Source organism: Catharus ustulatus, chromosome 4 (genome assembly GCF_009819885.2).
Source record: "Catharus ustulatus isolate bCatUst1 chromosome 4, bCatUst1.pri.v2, whole genome shotgun sequence".
In the NCBI taxonomy this organism is placed as follows: domain Eukaryota; kingdom Metazoa; phylum Chordata; class Aves; order Passeriformes; family Turdidae; genus Catharus; species Catharus ustulatus.
In genome coordinates this window covers 23141298-23160988 of record NC_046224.1, presented here as the reverse complement: position 1 = coordinate 23160988, position 19691 = coordinate 23141298, and the positions used below count along the sequence as shown (strand labels likewise).

Sequence of the window (19691 nt, the reverse complement as noted above, 5' to 3'; positions counted from 1 at the left end):
AATAAGGTTTTTAAAAATATGCTATCTGTTTGTATTATTTACAGTCTTACCTCAAATTGCAATGTTTCTTGATGTAGTGAAGAAACAGGTCTTTTCTGGATTAGCAGGGAAGGAAGGTGGCAGTGCTTTCCCAGTTTTTTACAGGGAACAGAATTAATATTGAAGTCTAATGCTGAAGACTGTTACTCAAATACAGAACATGAATTCTCAGTTGCTGTTGAGCAAGGGATCACCCCCCCATTAGGGTTATACAGGGAGTGCTGTCTGAGGATTTTGGAAGCAGTAGCTGCAATGATGACTCTAGGCCTTAATATCTTAGGCTGATGTGGATGTTTTGCCCCCTTCATTTTGAATCAATTTAGTAGATTAATTTAAATTAAGTCTTTGTTTTAAGTTAGGACATTTTGGCAGAGCTTTTGTTACCATTGGGTGGCTTCTTAGAGGAGCTACGTGAAAAGCCTCCTCTTTTAAGGGGTTTGATGGCCTGGTCTCCAAAGTGTGGTATAACAAAGTTCCTACCAGATTGGTGTGTGCCTCTTCCTTAGGCATGTGGGGTTTTGTTTGCATTTTTTTGTTGAGTTTTTTTTCTTCTTCCCTGATAAAACTGCCTGGACTTGTCTAACTTAATATCCTGTCATTGTAGAAGCCTTGGGAATTGATGACTTTATTAACATTTTGTTTCAAGTGTGTGCTTCACCTTTGCTTCTGCATTTTCATGGATAATTGAGGATTATCCTATGAGATTGTGTCTCTTTGTCTTGTCCTGCCTTTTTTATGTTTTGAGTTCTGGCTTTCTTTTTTGAGGGCATTTCAGACAGTGTGTTTTGGGGCTTGTAATGCTGGTGCTTTACTGCCTGAATGGCTGATTTCTTTGGTGGGAAAGATACTGGTGGGATCTTGTGGGCACTTTCTCTATTACATGTAGAGAAATTACACTTCTGTGTATTACATGTAACTGTTCAGTTATGGGTAGCTTTTGTATCGCCATGCAGGGAAGATACTGACCTCAGCACCTTACTGTTACTCTTTGTCTGAAAGCACAGCAGAGGCGTTGAGTTTTCCATGTGGTCCAACATCATCTGTGGTTCCTGTCAACCCTGTGCATGCTTTGTGTTCAGTGTCCTGAGTTTAGCCTTGCCTGCTTGTTTCATTGTGAACCCAATGGCTGTGATATAAATTGATCCACTAAGAGGTTGTTTGGCTTCAGAAACATTTGTGTAAAACTGTTCAGCAGCTTTCTGAGTTGGTGTGTCTCAGTTTGGAATAAAATAAATGGAAAAAGGAGACAGAAGCTGTTGAGTTTCTTACCTCTTTGCTGATCTGGCAGAGATAGGCTCAGGAGTCAGCAGCTGTCTGACCTATCTGCCATGCAGGGTTCTTGAGGCATTGCTGATCACACATGATGCTTTTCCTTCAGCTTATACCAACTCTTCTCAACGCTAGAATGTCTTGAGTCTGAGGGTTTGTACCTGTGAGAATAAAGTGTTGCTATTTTGTAGCATGTGGGGAAGTTCCTAGAAAACCAGTATTGTTCACTGCAGCCTATTTTCTAGGACCAGATAGTTTCCATATAGACAGAAATTCCTGTTTTATTCTGAAAGGCAAATAATGTTCTGTTGTCTTAATCCAGAAATGAGAAAATGGTGGAATCCTGACTGTAGGCTAGAAAGCATGTAAAAAACTCGTATGTGCCACCAGAACACGTGTTGATTTCCTTGCTAAGTAGTTAGTATTGATATATTTTCCCTGCTTTATAAGCACTGACAGAAATTGCTGCCTTGCTTGCTTTGGGAACTGTTGTATCACTGGTGCTACCAGGTGCTCTTGAAATAAATTCTTTGTAGCTAATTTGAAAATTGATCACTTGATAAGACACTGGAGTCTTATTGACTTAAGGATTTTGATTGCACATTCTGCATGTATTAGTTTAAAGTCCATTTTGGTGCCAGGTGGCTTTTCAGCCTAGGGTGGCAGTTTCCTTGCATCTTGCAGGTTAGACATTGTCAAAGGCAGACTTTCAGAAGCAGAATCCAAACTCAGGAAGACTGTCCATAGTATGCAATGCAGGTTAGTACATGGATTTTTGAAGTTGTCTTACAGTTTAGGGCACATTTCATACTACTTAATCCAGTCTTACTGAACTGCCACTGATAGGGATGGACCTGCTCCTACTGTCTGTTCTCACAAACAGTGGTTTTTCTCACTACAGGTCTAATGTAGCCCGGGCAAGTTAGGTCAGTTTCTTGACTTTTTTCCCCTGAAGACTTGCTAAATAAATGTATAGTTCCTAAAAGGAGTTATGATATGCCTTTGCATGTCGAGATGATCACAGGTTAAGACTTTTGGATCTACTACTTAGATGTTGTTTTGAGGAGGTTTTCTTTGCCTCTTGGGTGGAAGCAGCAATCTATTCTGTATGTTCTTGTTACTTGTAGAAAGAAATACACTAGTAATACCATAAACATAATGGGGAATCACTCTGACACCAGGATTCAGCTCTACCATTGCCACTTCCTTCCAGTATATTATTGGATGGTTGGGCTTTAGGGCAGATACTGTCTGTTCTGTTACATCCCAATTTTTCTGTGTCAGGATCTCTAGAGATGATGAATCTGGTGGACAAACCTTTGCAGGACTAATCTTACTCCTCTGCCTTCCCACAAGTTTGATTTTGTTTGTGAGGAATCTGTGTGTATCCTTAAAGATTGCAGGAGTAGCAATGGGCTCGGTACTGGAAAGTCAATCAGTTCTCTGAATACTTCTCACCATTGTCTTAAGCTATGTCTTTGGCTCTTGTGTGAGTACATATGATCTTGTTTCACATGGTTTATGAGCTGCCTGGCCCAGCCTTGACAGTTTTTGACTTGGCCATAGGTAGAACTCTCTACAGTGGCCTTTAGGGCACCAATTCTGTGTAGAAGACTGAAATGGATTACAGCTGTTAGATGTACAGGTCCTATTCATCTTTATGCTCATTTGAGATTTTGTTTCAGTCCTGTATCTGAAAATTTCTGCCTCCCAGCAGTTGACTAAAAATGTAATTTTCATAGCTGGCCAGACAATTGAAAGTGTTTATCTACTGGCTAAAGAAGACTTTGAAGGTTTATTTTTTGGAAAAGACTTCTAAAAAGAGCAAACACACAGCAGAATCTTGCATTCTTGGTAGTTACTACTTACCCTTCTGGCTAATAGTTGACAGTATTGTTTTACAATGGTCTGTAGTATATTCTCTAGGATTAAAAATCCTAGCAAATTAGTTTTATGTGGAAAGTTTTATATGGAGCGTCTCAGATGTTTTGATGTAAGGAAATAATCCATTTTGGATTATTTCACAGCCATTCAGATTGAGGGTGGGTTTTGTTAATGTAGCTGGTGCTACATTGTGTTTTAAGGCATTAATAAAAAGAATTAATGACACAGTTTTTATGGCATTTTTCTTCCTGTCCACTGATGTCACAGAATGACCCGGCCAAGGAGCTCAGATAGCTTGTACCTGGACGCTCCAGTTAGTAATGGACTAATAAGCCTTAAAGCTGAAACTAGCTCCTCATTTATGAGGAGGGAGAATTTTAAGAAGAGTGAGGTCTTCAGAGAAGCAGATTAATATTTTCTTGTGAGTCAAGATGACCAAATCTTTGTCTCTCAAAACAAAAATTGCACTGCCCCTTTGTGGTGTTACATCTAAAATCATCTATGTGGTCTTCCTGAGAAAATATTATGTGGTAGTTTGAAAAACAAATTAGTTTTTCATATTTAAACTTTTAGCAGTCACTTTCCAGTGAAGGGCTTAATATGCAGTGGTCTGAACTCAAGAAAGGTGAAGTGAGGACTTTTAGTTTGGGACTTGCCCTGTACTGGAAGTTTTTGTGTTTGTTCAAGAGCAGAAAGTCTTTGCCCAGCTGCAGTCAAAAACGTGGCCTTTGGACTGTGTGGGTGCTGATGGGAGGTGTCTGGGCTGCCATGATGTTTATGTTGTAGGTACAGGCTTCGTGCTGGGTCATGTTTTTTCCAGTCACTCAACTTTTGTTTTCTGTTTTGTATGTTCATTGAGGACAACAGACTAACTTGTGAGTTCCTGATTGTATCTTTTACTCCTTTCTCACTCATGGGCTTCTTGTCAGGTTATTAGCAGAGTGTTTTCAGGATGTTTCAGCAGTTGTCCTAACAGTCCTCTTAAGGTGCCAATGGAAGCTGATTTAAGGTGTCATCAATTTTTTTGATTGCATTTTCCATCTCCTTTATCTCTAAATTGAGGGTCTCTTCCACTAAATCTTCCCATGTTCATTGAAATGTAATTCTTAAGCTAAACACTGAGCATTGTAAGTTGGTGTTGGTTTTGGTTTTAATTTTTTACTTAGGTTTTTTTTTTTGTGTGGGGATGGGGGTGTGTAGTGTGTTTTTAGATGAATCTGCTGACACACAACATTAAGTTCGTCATTTTAGATGAAAGAGAAGTTGGACAAAGACTTACTCTTCTGATTGTTCCTTCACTTTAAATCTTCAAAAATGCCAGTCATGCAAATGAATGATCAGTCCTTAGTGTGTCTTGCAAAGCATAACATCTAGCACAAGATACATGGTAATGAAGAATGGGCTACCTGATTTTAATAGTTTGAAAATCCTTTAATGGAAATTTTCAGTCTGTCTCTGGCGGTTTGGGGTAATGTAGAGTGTATAAAAGGAGTGTTAAAATCCCTTTTGTGGTGTACATGCATTTTTGTCAATCTCAAACCATATTTTCAGAATTCTAAAGTCAATCTTATACATGATGACAATTGTGAAGTTGTAGAAACTTTTAGTCTAGGTGTTTGGTAATTTGGATGTAGTATCATGTGAAACATTTTAAACAGATCCATAATGCTGATGAACTTTTCTGACTTACATGGTGTTCAGCTGTAGTCTTTTTCCACTAATATTTGAACCGTTTGGATCTTGAGCTCCCCTATTTCTGGTCACTGCAGCCAAGGCTGCACTTGAGCTTTGTATTCCTAACCAGATACATATTGTTGGTGAGAACAACATGACAGTTCCCCTCTCACTTGGAGAGGGAAGTTGTCATTAATGCATGTCAGAAACCATAAGCTTTTCAAGTTATTTTTGGTTTAACTACAATAGGTTAAATAGACCAAGGTGTGTATTACTACTGCAGAAGTGAGAACTTCTTGTTGTCTTGAGCAAATCGATTCTGGGTACTATGTAATATTCTTGTGTCTATGTATTCCAAGTAGCAATCTTTTGCCACTTAGTTACCTTGGGGATTGCTTTGCTTGGGCTCTTGAGATGGGAATTTGTTTTTTCATCCTGGTGTTTTTCACGGCTTTGTGGTAAGGAGGGTTACTTTGTTTTCTGACAGTATTTGTTGTGAGAAGATACTGGCTGTCCAGTGAAGTTCAATGAAATTTGGCAATTCAATGCTGGTAATGGCTGCATGTGCAAGAATAAAAAAACCCAAAGAGCTACCCAAAAAAAAAAAAAGAAACTAAAACAAACCAAACCAAATGCCAGAAAACCCAATTCAACATAAAACCCTGTAACGAAGCTTCTATTATTTTATAAATAGTAAACTTTTAAAAATTATATTGCTGTATTAATTATTGCGGTTCCAAAAGTGACAGAGTTTAGCAAAAGTTATGAAAACAGTGTTTTCCTATCAACTTGGTAATTCCTTCTTGTAATTGCTGTTTAATTCCATTGGCTAACTCTGAGGGATTTCGGTATGTATTTTTCACTCCTCCCTTGTCAATATTTTCAAGTTGGGAGATCATAGGCTGAGATATCCAGTGGTCTTTCAACACATATTGTAGAAGGCTGAAGTAGAATGGTTTTCTCTAGTTTAGACCCAAAAAGTTTAGAATTACTTTTATCCTGATGAATTAGATAGCTTTCAGTGACAACTGATAAGGGAATTTTGCTCAAATATGATAAGTCAAGTTTCATTGGTTACTGGAAATTGAAAAGTAGAAACTCAGACACTATTAATTGCTGTGACCTCATATACAATCTGTTTTGTTTTTCAGATTTTGGATCACTCTTTGATCTGGAACATGACTTGCCAGATGAACTGATCAGCTCAACAGAACTTGGACTCACCAATGGTGGTGACATTAATCAGCTGCAGACCAGCCTTGGCCTGGCACAAGATGCTGCCTCTAAACACAAGCAGCTTTCTGAACTTCTACGGGCTGGTAGCTCCCCAAATCTCAATATGGGGGTTGGTGGCCCTGGCCAAAGCATGACCAGTCAAACCCAACAAAATAGTCCTGGAATGGGAATGTTAAATAGCATGGTGAAAAGCCCCATGGCACAGGCTGGGTTGACTTCTCCCAATATGGCAATGGGTGCAAGTGGACCAAACCAGGGTCCTTCTGCTCAATCCACAGCAGCAATGATGCCAACAGTGAACAGCCCAGTTAACCAGCCTGGCATGGGAATGAACACGGGGATGAATGCTGGCATGAATCCTGGGATGTTGGCAGCAGGCAACGGACAGGGGATGATGCAGGGGCAAGTCATGAACGGTTCAATTGGAGCAGGCAGAGGGCGACCCAATATGCCGTACCCAAACCCAGGCATGGGCAGTGCTGCTGGTAACTTGTTGGCTGAGACACTGCAACAAGGCACTCCACAGATGGGAGGGCAGGCTGGACTAAGAGGGCCACAACCTGGAACCATGAACAAGGTAAGACAAGCTAGACTTCATTACTTTTCCTCATTGTTGATTTTGTTTTGTAAAATTAATCCTCTGCACTGTGGATTCTGGAGGATTTTTTCTTTAAGAATCCTGTATGGTTGATTAAGTACTTTATATGCTGCTAAAGTGGAATTTGTGATGTCGTAGGAAGCAAAAATTGAATCTTGCACAAGAAGCAAGACTATAGCTAGATTAAAAAGCCTGTTTTAGAAATCTTGTGATAGTGCAGTTGATCCATAACACTGAATAGTAACTTGATTGTATTTTTTCTGTTTTATGCTTTGTCTGCAGCTATATTTTTCCATCTAATGTGATGCTGGTATTGTGAGTGTGATGGTAGTCCATCAGGACCTTTTAGATGTTGTGGTGCTTTTTTCTGTAGGACAGCTAATTCAAGTATTTGTTGTGTGAGATCAGCTGAGTATTTGTGTTGTTGCAGATGCTGAGAGGTGCAGATTTGAATTGTCTGATCTCCTCACTGTGTGTGCTGGGTATTCGAGTTACTGGTGGAGAATGAATGCTGGTGTAAACATCTGAAGACAATGTTAGGTTCTTAAGACTGTTAATCTGACTCAGTTCTAGTTTTAAAATTTGCAGTGGTTTTGTCTATTGGAGAGTAAAGCAGAAAGCTCAACAAAAAAAGTAATACTGAGAGGGAAATAAATGTGCTTTTGTAATCCAGAAGGTTGGAAGAAAGTTGTCATAAGTCACAGAAAAGATGAGAAAAGATCTACTGGTTTAACTAACAAAAGGATGTCTAAATTTAATTTTTGTTATGCACAATTAACCAGCTTAGAGTAGGAACCACTTGAGTATTCTCCATTTTTTTGGTGTTTTGATCAAAAACCTAGAAAATGAGTGTTCTAGTTCACTTGGAGTGGGTATTTTGTGTTTCTTGGCAAATGAGGGGAGAGGTTTTTTTAAGTTGCTTTGCAATACCTAAATTAATCTCAGGATGCCTAAAGTCAGTCTACTTGGAGGACTTGGAATGATAAGTAACAGTCTATATATGTATTTGAAACATATGTAAAAATTACGCTGTGTATTAATGGTTTTGTCATGCTTTAATATGTTAAGTGAAATTACTTTGGTGTCTTTGAACAGTAATTATTAAATTATTTGGCCTTAGTTACTTGCTTAAGCTCAGTGTGCTAACTTTAGTAGGGAATATGTGTGTGTGTATACATATATGTTTAGTAATGAGATGATTCTGGGTTCTGGTCATTTCAGGTTTTTTTGCCTGATAGGAAAATTGATGCAAAGTTTGATTACTATAGTAGAAAATTTATATGCATCTTACAGTGATAATAAATATGTAGCTACTTGAAGTATTCTTGCATTGGAATTACATAACACCTCATTCATTATTCCTTGGCTGCAAAAAAAAAAAAAAAAATAAATTGATGTTCAGAAAGCTGTCTTCAGAGGTCAAGAGTAGACGTATTGAGTGTTTAAATGAGATGCAACTTCATCTTATCAGAGCTAGAGTTATGCACTATAATAAACTCATTTATCTAAAAGTAAAGAAAGAATGTAAAATCAAGCTTTTGACTGATTTAGTCTAAATTCTTTTCTTACTTAAATTCCAAAAGTTCTGTACATCTAAATTAAAACACTTTATGCTTTTGAGAATATTCAGACCAAATACACAGTAACTTCTGTTTTTTGGTTCACAGTCACAGACTGGTTAAAACTACTTAGGTTCTTTAATTACTGATAAAACAATCTTGAGACTTTTTTTGTGTTAAGTATAGTGGACATAGTCCTCATAAAGGAGTTGAAACTGTTGGATGAGAAAGAACAGTCTGAAATGGAGGCTGAAATTCCAGAATGTCTTCTATTGGTTTGGTTGTTGGCAGGGAGCCTGTGTTTCACTTCATACAGTAGAGTTAGCAAAGTCTGAGAACAGTAATGCCTGACCATTTTATCTCCCCACCCATCTGCTTTTGGGTTTTCCCACCTACAAATCTTCAAAAAGTAGATGAAAACAGAGGACCTTAAGCAGTTGTTTTTAAAAGCTAGTTTTTCTAACTGGTAAATTTAGTAGCGTGTTACTGCTAATGTGGGAGTTTGTGTAATAACGTCTGTAGATTTCCTTCATTGCTGCAAAAAATGCACATTATCCAGAAGCTCTCCTTCAGTAGGAGGAAAAAAAACAACAGATGAGATGCTTTGGTTGTGATTGTTGACTTCATCATGCTAGCTTGCCAAAGGCAGACCCTTTAGATGATGGGAGAGTTGCTTCACAGAGTTCTCTCAGTGAAATAGAGGTGTCCTGTGCAATGGTTTGTATGGAATAGCTTAGGTTTCCTATGATGCTGAGTAGTTAGGAGGGAGGATGTTATGCTCTTCTAACAGGAAAGATAAGCTCCAAGGGGCTAGTCAATTTGGAAAGTGAAATTGGTTGTTTCCACTTTGTTCTGTTATCCTGTGGAGTTACTGAACTTTTCTTCCTCTCTTCCCAAAATGTTGACTAGCAACAAAGTGAGTCACTTGCTTTGCTCATTATCTATGTACTTCTGACCTTCTCTAGTTGTGCATGCTACTTCTAGGACTTGAAATTCCAAATGTCACTGTAAGTGATTTCTGTTCATAAACTTGTCCTGTCACAATCTGATGTTTCCATCCTGTGGTATAATGCTGTAGTTTTCTGTCCTGATGTTAGCAGTCACTGACACACAAAGAAGCAGTTCTCTCTGGATGCTGTCTCTGCCAGTTGCAGGACAGGCTGGGTTGTGACAAGCTAAACCTGACTGAAATTGAAACTCAGGTGGCCATTAAAAAAAAAAGATTAATTGTTTTTCAGGTCCAGTGTGTAGTCATCAGTCAGAAAGCTAGTATCCCTGTACTAGGGAGGGTATTTTTTAAATGAGTTGATCTTGTCTGTTAGAGGAGGGTGCGAATCCTACTTTGGTGACAGTACAGGCATAAAAACATCTGTGAAAGTCTACCCTGAAAGGAAGTGCTGGAAGTTTGGAGGGGATGGAATTGTAACAAGTTTTGTGTTCTTGAATAGTTTTTTGTTTTCTGTGTGCTTGATTTTGTGCAAGTTAAAAGGATAACAGACATGCCTTTTACTCTTGAAATAGTGTTTTGGAAATTGCTTGTAATGCTTGTGTTCTGTCATCATTTAAGTATTTTTCAGGCATTTTGTTTCACTAGATAGTTTTATGGCTGTGATTTAAATGTGAACAGATAACTTATCACAAAGCTTGAATTTGGTAAAAGCTGCTTCATGTTTCTGGTTTTGAACCATTCTTCATTTGGAATTTTATCTAGTTAAAACCTTTGTTTTGTTCTTCCACTGGGTTCTGTTAAGAGTGCCCTGTTTAAGATCTTAACTATCCAGCCTTCTATGAGGGGATGAGGGTATTTTGTGTATAAGTTGCTCTATGCATTTCTGTCAGTGTTAGATGTGACCTGCAGGTCACTTCCATTTCCTCTCTGATTCAAGAAATGTTCCTGTACTCCACTAATGAAGTGTATGTGTAGGCAGTTCAGATTAGTAAGGGCATTACTAGTACCTCTGTGAGCATTTAACTTAAAATGTTTAGTTCCAGTAGTAATTCTCTGTGACTTGGTTTACTCTTTCTGTAAGTACAAAGCTCTGCTATTATTAGCTTTATCAGTTTAACTTCTGTTTAAAAGATTCAATGGCAATATTTTACAAAGAAAAAAACTAATGTGTCAGAATCTCTAACTTCCTCTAAGTAGAACAGTAAGATATTTCAAAATAATAGATTTGTGTTCAAAGTTGAAGAGATTGAAGATGTCATCCTCAAATTGTGAGATTAGATTAAGAAAATAAAAGCATGGTATGTTCCTTAGTGTTAGCCTATTCAGCCTCTTATTTTAGATAGGTAGTCAGTGTTTTTGATTGCCTTTCTTTTTTCAGTGCTTATTTAAGAGGTAAATGTATCCATACTGTTCAGAGTCTATGACTAAGCATACCATATGATCAAGTACATTAATCCATTCAAAGGGTAGTGTTGGGTTCCAGTCCTTAGCTTTATCTTCTTTGGTAAACCAAGGCAGGAAAAAAAAATAAGAATAATTCCTCACTTTCTAGCAGAGAGTAAGAGAGGAATGTTTATGAGGGAAAAATAGAACAGTGAAGACTTGGAGTCTAAACTTCTGGAATGGCATGGGGAGTTTCTTGCAGAACTAGCAGTGACATAATGCTGGTGTCTTGAAATAGGCATCTTAAAATACTATACAGTGAAGTGTAAATAATAATAATCAATAGCAGTCCTTGGAAAGAATGCAGCGGACACCACTGGTGAAATGTAGTTAGGGTGTACTTGTGTTCAGTAATGCTCTACCAGTCAGTAGAATGGCACTAGGAAGTGATGTACAGTAAATTGTTATTTTTGAAGACCCAGCTGGAATTTACTTAAATTTGCTAAATTTCCTGTTTGGGGGAGAGTTAATTATCTTTCACTTGTGAACCTGTGGATACGGAAAGATACTAGATAGCATCAGTATAGCCTTAAACTAGTCCATGCACTGCAGTTTCCCTGGTAGAGATATACATAGTTGATACTGTGAATACTGGTTTCTTTGAAAGAATGCTGTTAAAACTGATTTTTGTTTACTTCTCCATGCTTATAGTTACCTTTGCAAATCTAAAAACTCATAATGATTCAATGCTACTGCTGATATCTAGCTGTCTTTCAAATATCAGAATGTTAATTACACAGTTATTCTTACAGAGAAACAGAATATTTGCAATGTCTGTGTGCATACCTGTAGCAGGTATTCCTTTTCAATTTGTACTCTATGGTATTAACAGTAAAACTAGAAGCAGAGACAGTCACTTGACCTTCTCCTGAATTGAAGATGCGTGTGTTTCAAGGCATTAGAACAGCACCTCGGGGAATTTTTTTTGCTTTTGTAGTTACTGCTCTTAAATGGGGGGAGTACCTGAGTAACCCTGTCTGATGCTTGTAAACTAGGATGTTTCCAGAACTCATATCATCCATGGTGAGAGATACACACCTTTCAGCATTCTGGTGTTGACAGCCCCTGCTTCTCTTGGACGCAGGAAAGTCAAATTGTTTTCTATTGTGTATGTAAAAGGTAGAATCATTTGAGATTACCTTTGCTTTCTATGAACCACCTATTGTTTTGTGATCTTCCTTGTTTCCTTTTTTACTGTGAATTGGATTTCTGTCTGTTCTTCCTTGTGTGCAAGTTCTTGCATATGTGATGAAATTAAATGGAAGCTGTGAGGTGAGGAGAGGAAGAAAAACTTTGGATGAATATGAAAAGAAGTAGTAAGGGTGGTAAAAGGAAGTGGTGGCCGGAAGAGTAAGTAGAGATTGTACTGGCTGACTTGTAGCTACTCATTAGGCCATGTACAGTAATTTCACGATTATAAGTCGCACCATTTTGACTGAAGTTTTGGTCCGTACCCGGAAGTGCGGCTTGTACTCTGGAGCAGCTTATATATGAACGATGTTCAGAAATTTTCCAACCCGGAAGTGAGAGCCCGCAGCAGCCCCGAGCCGAGCTGGACCCCGCGTGGCCCCGGCAGCGGGGCAGTGTCACTGATCCAAGCCCTGATAGTTCTGTGTATTTTTTTGGTGTTTTCAGTCTTGTACGGCTCCCCGCCCACCCAGCTGAGTGGCTGTTTAAAGGCAATGCGGATTCGTTGGAAATGCTTGTAAAATGACCACGCTATTGTTCCTATCTTTTTCTGCTTGTTGATAAAACTTGCAGGGTACGCTGCCGCAGCTATTGTCTGTATCTTTTTTCGCTTGGAAATAATGTTTCCAAGGTCAGCACCTGCCAGTAAACCCCTCGATTCTGTTACTAATTGGCAACTTTGTGAAAGTCTGCTGCCAGCGAAAGTGTGGCTTATAATCAGGTGTGGCTTATATATTGATGAAGACCTAAACGTTGCTGACACCTGAACATGCAGCTTATCAGGTGTGGCTTATAATTGTGAAATTACAGTATGTTTTTGTATTGTATTGCAGATAGAGCCTTGTACTTCTCTCATGCGGTGATGGTAACACCACTTTTCTTTGGCTGGCTCTTCTGCACTTGGTTGTTTATCTATCTCCCCCAATGAACATTAATGTGCTGATGAACTATGTGTCAGTCTTTTTGGTTGCTGCCTACTGATAAAATTATACAGGATTTTGAGCTTCCTTCTGTAGTCATGATGCCATACATTTCTTCCTGTTACATGTTTGCTTTTATTCATGTTTCTCAACACTTCATAGCAAATAACATGAGCATACTCCTGCTTCTTGTGCAGGATCACAAGGCCACCTTGTGCCATGTGGAGAATCTACGAAATTACCCTTCTCTTGACTCAGTGTGGACCTTGAGGAATTTGGCTTAGGTGTTGCTTGAGTGTCTGGCTTTGAGTCGGTTTGGTGTGCTTGCCTGCCAACCTAGCCTGAGCCTCTCTGGTCTCTCTGGTCTTTGCCTCTCCTGTAACCTGGAATGGGAAAATATTACCTCTGTAAGGAGCAGGAGACTGAGCTGGGCACATGGTGTTCTGCTGCCAGATCCCTTGGCTCAGTGGGGTGGAGAGAGAGAGGAGCCCTGTGTTTCTACCATGGAGAGAGCCTTGTTGGAGGGGACTGGTCTTGCACTCCTCAGACAGTGCCAGTGGCTGATGTTTGAGTTGAATCAAATTGATGAGTAATTTGAAAAAGTCAGAAGCTTCACATAGAATCTGTGTTCAGCTTTGTTGCAAATATGAATGTTGATTGGCTTGGTGAAACCTCATTTGTGAGTTTCATTAGAAATTTGTTTTGGGTGACATAGCAGAAGTATCCTTTTTAAGTCTAGGTTTGAGTGTCTTACCTGTAGTCAGGATAGAGCTGGCTCACAATGCCACAGTTAACCTGAGCCTTTGATATCAGTGTGTGAAGTTTCCAGTTGTCCAAGTTGGGTGTCTTGATTTCTCCCTGTAACACCAAGTTGTGAAAACATGCCTTCAGTTTTTAATCCTGAATTGTTTGGTTTGTTCTTGTTTTTTAAGGCTGATAGCAACGTAAGTTACAGAAGTCAAGTGGGGCTGGTGATAGTGATAGCCAGCATAGTCTGTGCTTTGGTGTACTCTCAGATGTCAACTGACTTTGGGAGCTGTGATTGTTAATAAACTTGAAAGCTTTGCTCAGAAATTTATGGTTTTGGGGATATCCTTGCTTTCAAAACTCTCTCTGGAGTTTTGAGATCCCCTCAGAGGGATCTGGCTGTCTTAGTGGAAAACATAGCTTGTTTTCTTAAGGGACTAATTCTCACTCTCAGGCCTTCACTAAGATTTGAAAACCTGTTCTTGAATTTGAGGCAGCAGTGACGATGGGGAATATTTCTAAAAGTGTGTTTGCTGACTCCTTTTGCTTTTCTTCTCCCTTGGCCTTCTGCTTAACTTGCACGTAAGATCTTAGTGGTGTTCTGAGGGAGAAGAAGGAAGGCTTGGGGTCTTACCTGTCCTGGTTTTGGCAGCAGCTGCTTTGTTGGTCACCATAGATGTATTCATTGTGGTTGAGACATGGCAGTGGGAAGGAAGGCTTTTAGTTCTGCTTGATCATTACATAGTTTGTTTTGCTGCCATGTGTAGAGATTACTTTCATTGCTCTCTAATGAATTACTGCTGTGTGATTATGGTTATTGCTTACGTGTGGAGGAGGGGGGCTGTCCTCAAGTGAATTCACTTGTGCATATCAGATGTCTAAAGTGGCAGGCTCTTTAGTGAATTTTTTATTCGTTTACCTGTAGCTTGAGTTTGATCCTGCCCTATTCTGTGAATGCAAACTGAAGGCTATTATAATGGATTGGAAGTTGTTACAACCTGAAAAAGGGATGTGTGACTAATTGCAGGTAGTCTCAGGGCCTGTTGATTACTTCTGGTGCAGGTTGAAGAAGCTTGGTGAGCAGAAACAGGGTGTTTCTGCTAGGGGATGATGCTTTGAGAATACATGTAGAAGTGATTAGAAACAAACCTACCATAGGAGTTATGTTCTTCTTTGAGTGCAGGAAAATGCTTTGAACCAAAGAGCATCAAGGAGACTGGACATTGTATAGTCAAATGCTAATGTGAGTTGAAACAACACAGGTCTTTGAAGTAATTTAGTGCCTTTGTTTTTGAGTTATGGCTTATTGAGTATCCTACCTGAGTAATGGTGAACTTGGTAATGTTAACAAAAATCGCCAGTTTTTCTGGTCCTCTATGTCTAGTTTTTTTGGTCCTAGAAGGCCAAATTTCCCATGGAAAATAAATGGAAATGCAAGGAATGGAAAAAAATGTCAGAGGACAAACAACTTTATTGGCAAGATTGCTCCTTGTTCTTTAGGTTCTGGGCATTCCAAGAGAACAAGCAATATCTTCTGGTGTGCTAGAACTGTTGGATATGCATATGGCTTGTATGGAACATGAATCTATTTCCCCTGTGGCTGAATGGTTCAGTAGATTTGTTTGCAGACTTTCTACCTGTCCTCTCCTTTGGCCTCTAGTACTGTAAATGAGTTGGTGTGACTGTGAGGTGTTACCTATGACTGTGGTGTATTCTTAAATGTTTGCGTACTGATAATTCAGACATGGATTGTTATGCCTGTCTGGAGAAGAGCTGTGGGAGTGCTAGCAGTTGGGTAGGATGTTTTTGGGATAAACTCTGCTGATATGAGTGAAGATGCTATTTGTCTCCATTTGGAGTCTGCACAAGTGCAGGGAGGTGAGACTCAAGTCTGGGAAAGTTATGTGGTCCATGGTACAGATTTGTGATTCAGAAAGGTGAAATGAGAAATCTGTATAACCAAATATTTTATAAAGGAATAATCAGGCCACTTCCATCCAGTTAGATCTCTAAGATTGTTAAGTTGGGTTTTTTGTGTTTACAGGAACTGTCTAGTTGAGGAGTTAATGTTGTGTGATGGGTAAATGTGTGAATCTGAAGGAGCAGGGGAAGCATGTGGAACAGTGCAGCTGGCTGGTGGCTGTGACTGCTCTTGCTTCTCTGAAGTATTCATTTGCCTTTTACATTGTGAAATTTATCTTACTTGGACACCTTACCATTTTAATTCCTAGATTGGAATGATGAGCAATCCCAGCCCTTATGGCCAGCCCTATAGTCAGAATACTGGGCAGCAGATTGGAGCCAGTGGACTTGGCCCTCAGATGCAGAATAAAGCTGGACTGCAGAATAGCTTACCACAGTTTCCAATGGACAAGAAGCCAGTTCCTGGGGCAGGAATGCCTAACATGGTAAGTAGAATGAAAGGTGTATTCAGAAAATGTTGTGGTAAGGAGGACCAATATGCTCTGGTCTTGCCACATTGTAAGTTTTTTGCAGCTCTCATACCCACTGTAACTATGTGCTCAGCATCCACACAGAATGCACTAGTTTCAACCCCTAAGAGTGATATGAGGGGGAGGGCTGAGTTGGCTTTGTATGCTGATGAGCTGCATCTCCACTCTTTCGCCTTCAAACCGTGTTAATAGGGAAAATGAAATGGAGCTCCTTAACTGAAATGGGCTTTGTAACCTGTTTGGACACCTCTGCTCTCATGTCCTATCCTTTCTTTTGTTGTTGCTGTATTGGGACCCTTCTCCTCAGAATAGCTCTATCTGGAGAATTGTTTTCCTGCTTGTACTGATGCTTTTGGGAAAGAGAAGTGTCCCTTCTCAAACAGATATTACCTATGATAGGGCTTAGAAACCCCAACCCTGTGTTTGTTCTTGTGAATTACACAAACATGTGCAACAGTCCTGATGTTGGAGGTGATTCCCTGGCAACTGTAGTAGCCCTGGTACCTTTCCATTTTACCACCACTCTTATTGCAGCAGGACTTGAGGAAAAGGGAATAAAAATGGTGGGAAAAGTGGACGACCCAAACTTGCAAATGCCAGTGCCTCACCACATGCCTTAATGTTAGATTCCCTGGCTTGAGTTTAACACTGATGCCTCATTTTCAAAGCTCAAAGTGATTAGGGGTATGACATACAACATGTCTAACAGGGTTATTTTTTCCTATATATATTTTTTTTTTAAATTTAGGAAACAAATTCTTATTTCTGAATAGCTTATGTTTCTCCCTGCTTCAAATTTCACATTTCACTCCCACACACCCCCTGGGAGGATCCATCTATTGATCTTACTAACTGTTGCTGAAAAATCATTTCCAGTTAACTTTAGTACCTATAAATTACAAACAGCTCCATCCTGTGAGTTTTATTTAATGGTTTTTTTAAGTTGAGCATGAAACATCGGAAGATGAGCGAACCAGTTGGTTGTATGAATCAATAAAAAAGCAGCCAAAACTTGTTCAGAACCCCAGCTGTCAAGTTTGTTTTCAGTGCAGAGCATATAACTCCTTTGAACTGGTACCCAGCTGAACGTAGGAACTTCAAGTTGTTGCTATCTCAGTTGTCACTTAGAATGCCAGACTGCAGACAAGACATTTACAGCGATATTGGAACATGCACAGAACTTGAAGGCCTGACTAATTGGTGAAATTGCCTTGTAAAATGAAAGGTTTATACTAGTAGCCAAGAGCTGCAGGAGAACTGGGGTTTAGAAGTGCAGGTAGCTGGGATTTAAAGATCAGGAGATCTCCAGGAACATCCTGTAGAACCTCTGGGAAGAGTTGATTAGAAACTGAAGTCTGTTGTGTTGAAGTGAAGCAAGCAAAATAAGAGTACCTAAGCCTTTCTTATTTGAGCATTCCTCTGATGTCACCTGAAAGGAACACAGAGTTCTGAAGAAATAAGCAGAAGCAGAGAAGACGTAAGTTGCCATATCTGACATTAGTTCTGTGCTGTTTATTATCCTGAAACTGTGCTTCATCTCTAACAGAAACTAGAGATGCTTGTTTTGAATGCCTATGTGCGAATTTGCTGATGGAAAAAGGTTAAAAACTTCCCAGAACTTCTCTTTCATTCTCCTTTTCAAGGAGCAGTCAACTTGAGACGCCTTATACTGAGACTGAAAACCCTATTCATTATAAAAGTGAACTTTCTTCCATTAATGCAAGGATTGTGGATGAAACTTTTTAGCCTCCAAAATGAGGAGATTTGAGATCTAAATGCTATTAATAATTTTCTGGTTGGTCTAACACTGCAAATAAACCTGTGAGCATGTGCAAAGGTCTGCTGGCCATTGATAAGGCAAGAGCTAGGACTAATAGAGTGATATGGGGAGGAAATTATGGCTGGCAAGAGAATTGCCAGGACTGTTGCTAAGGGGCATTTTTAATGAGTCCTCCAGAACTACACATGAGTGGGCTGTTTCTTTAATCAGAGAATGTAGTAGTACTTATTTCTCTTATTGGACTTTTTCTTGTGTTGCTGTTTGCTTACTAAATGAATTATTTTCAAAAATCTCTGGCAATTTCTTTTTCACCTTCTTCAGGGCCAACAGCAGGCTCCTCAGGTACAGCAAGCTGGGATGGGGCCAGCAGCTTCTCAAGGAATGGGGTCTGGAGCACCAACAGCAGATCCAGAAAAGCGCAAACTCATTCAGCAGCAACTCGTTCTCCTCTTACATGCTCACAAGTGTCAGCGTCGAGAACAGGCCAACGGGGAGGTGCGACAGTGCAACCTCCCGCATTGCCGAACCATGAAGAATGTCTTGAACCACATGACACACTGTCAGGCTGGCAAATCTTGCCAAGGTAAGTGGGGAGTGCTCATGTAGATGAGGTTAAGGTTTGAGGGAGGAGAAGGGCTCCTAGAAAGAGATGGACTAGTGGGTGACTTGAGAAATAAGTTAAAGAAGTTGTCTTATTTGCTTAAGACAGGGAATTGTAAGCAACTTCTGAGCCTCTATAAAGTCTATACAAGTTAGAGGGGACCAGATATAACAAAGATGAGTAAAAATCTCATGCCTAACTTTGTAACTCACTGTAAAATCTTCTGGATTCTGCCTTTTTTAAAGGTAGACACAAAGCAGAAATCTGCAAATAGGGATCTACTTGTCTTCCTTTAACTAAAGAGATGAATCTCAAGCAATGCCAAGCCATGAATTTGACTGCTACTGGCACTTCTAACCTCTTGCTGTCTTATTAAAATGCAATCTCCCTTTTTGATAACCTTGGCTCATCTGGATTGTGCCAGTTGTTGACATCTCAGTTGCTTGGCGCAGTCTACCTGATACCTGAGTAGATGGAGGTATCCTTCAAGCTGTAGGCTTGGGTGTATCACGTAGGATTTTCGAGCAGGCTTTGGTTGAGCCAAGAGTACTGGAAGAAATCTGGCTACCTTTTCAGTGCTAATTAGTGCTGAACTATTTCAAATAATACTTTATTGACTTGTGTTGATACAGATGTGTGCCCTGAGAGAAATGCCACTCTCTACCCAGTTTGTGATGACCATGTGGAGATACCAGCAGCAGTTTGTAAATGCTTTTTGTTCCTTCTCTTTTTCAGTGGCACATTGCGCATCTTCCCGACAAATCATCTCACATTGGAAGAATTGTACGAGACATGATTGTCCTGTATGTTTGCCTCTCAAAAATGCTGGGGACAAAAGAAATCAGCAATGTGAGTCTACTGGGGAATTCTCTGTGTTAAATAAACCATAAAATTAATGTTGGGAGTTAAACTTTCTTGCACCCATATGGTCGTGGTGATGTTCTCAGAACATGTTGAAGTGATTTTTCTCTTTAGTTTCAGAGTATTTTTCTGACTTTGATTGCTAGTGTTTATGAAACCTTTCTGACTTTGTTGTATTTTTTATCAAGAGAGTGGTAATAGCTCTCTCAACCAAATGATTGGCTTTTCATTGCTACTTCTTCCAGCTGGGCAGATTCTGGAGACAGATGTGCACATACATGCACATTGTGTCATTTCAGCCCTGATACTTGGTTCTGTCTTCATTCTTTGTTTACATCAGATGTCACTTTCCATTTCTCTTTGTGTCTCCTTGGTATCCCTGACAAAATGCTAGGCAAGATTTTTGTCATTGTGTTACCTGTATGGGGTTTCTTTCCCTCTTCCTGCTTTAATGTCACTGTAGGCTCTTCTCATGACTAATGTGAGCTAT

At 39.6% G+C, this 19691-nt stretch overlaps 1 protein-coding gene across 1 annotated transcript in view; it reads left to right on the top strand.

Moving 5' to 3' along the window:
* EP300 (E1A binding protein p300) overlaps positions 1-19691 on the top strand; it is a 61313-nt gene that overhangs the window by 8864 nt on the left and 32758 nt on the right. Inside the window, exons 2-5 of the mRNA XM_033057671.2 lie at positions 6018-6679; positions 15738-15914; positions 18061-18322; positions 19076-19189. Coding sequence (XP_032913562.1) covers positions 6018-6679; positions 15738-15914; positions 18061-18322; positions 19076-19189 — 1215 coding nt within the window. The remainder of the gene's footprint in view (positions 1-6017; positions 6680-15737; positions 15915-18060; positions 18323-19075; positions 19190-19691) is intronic.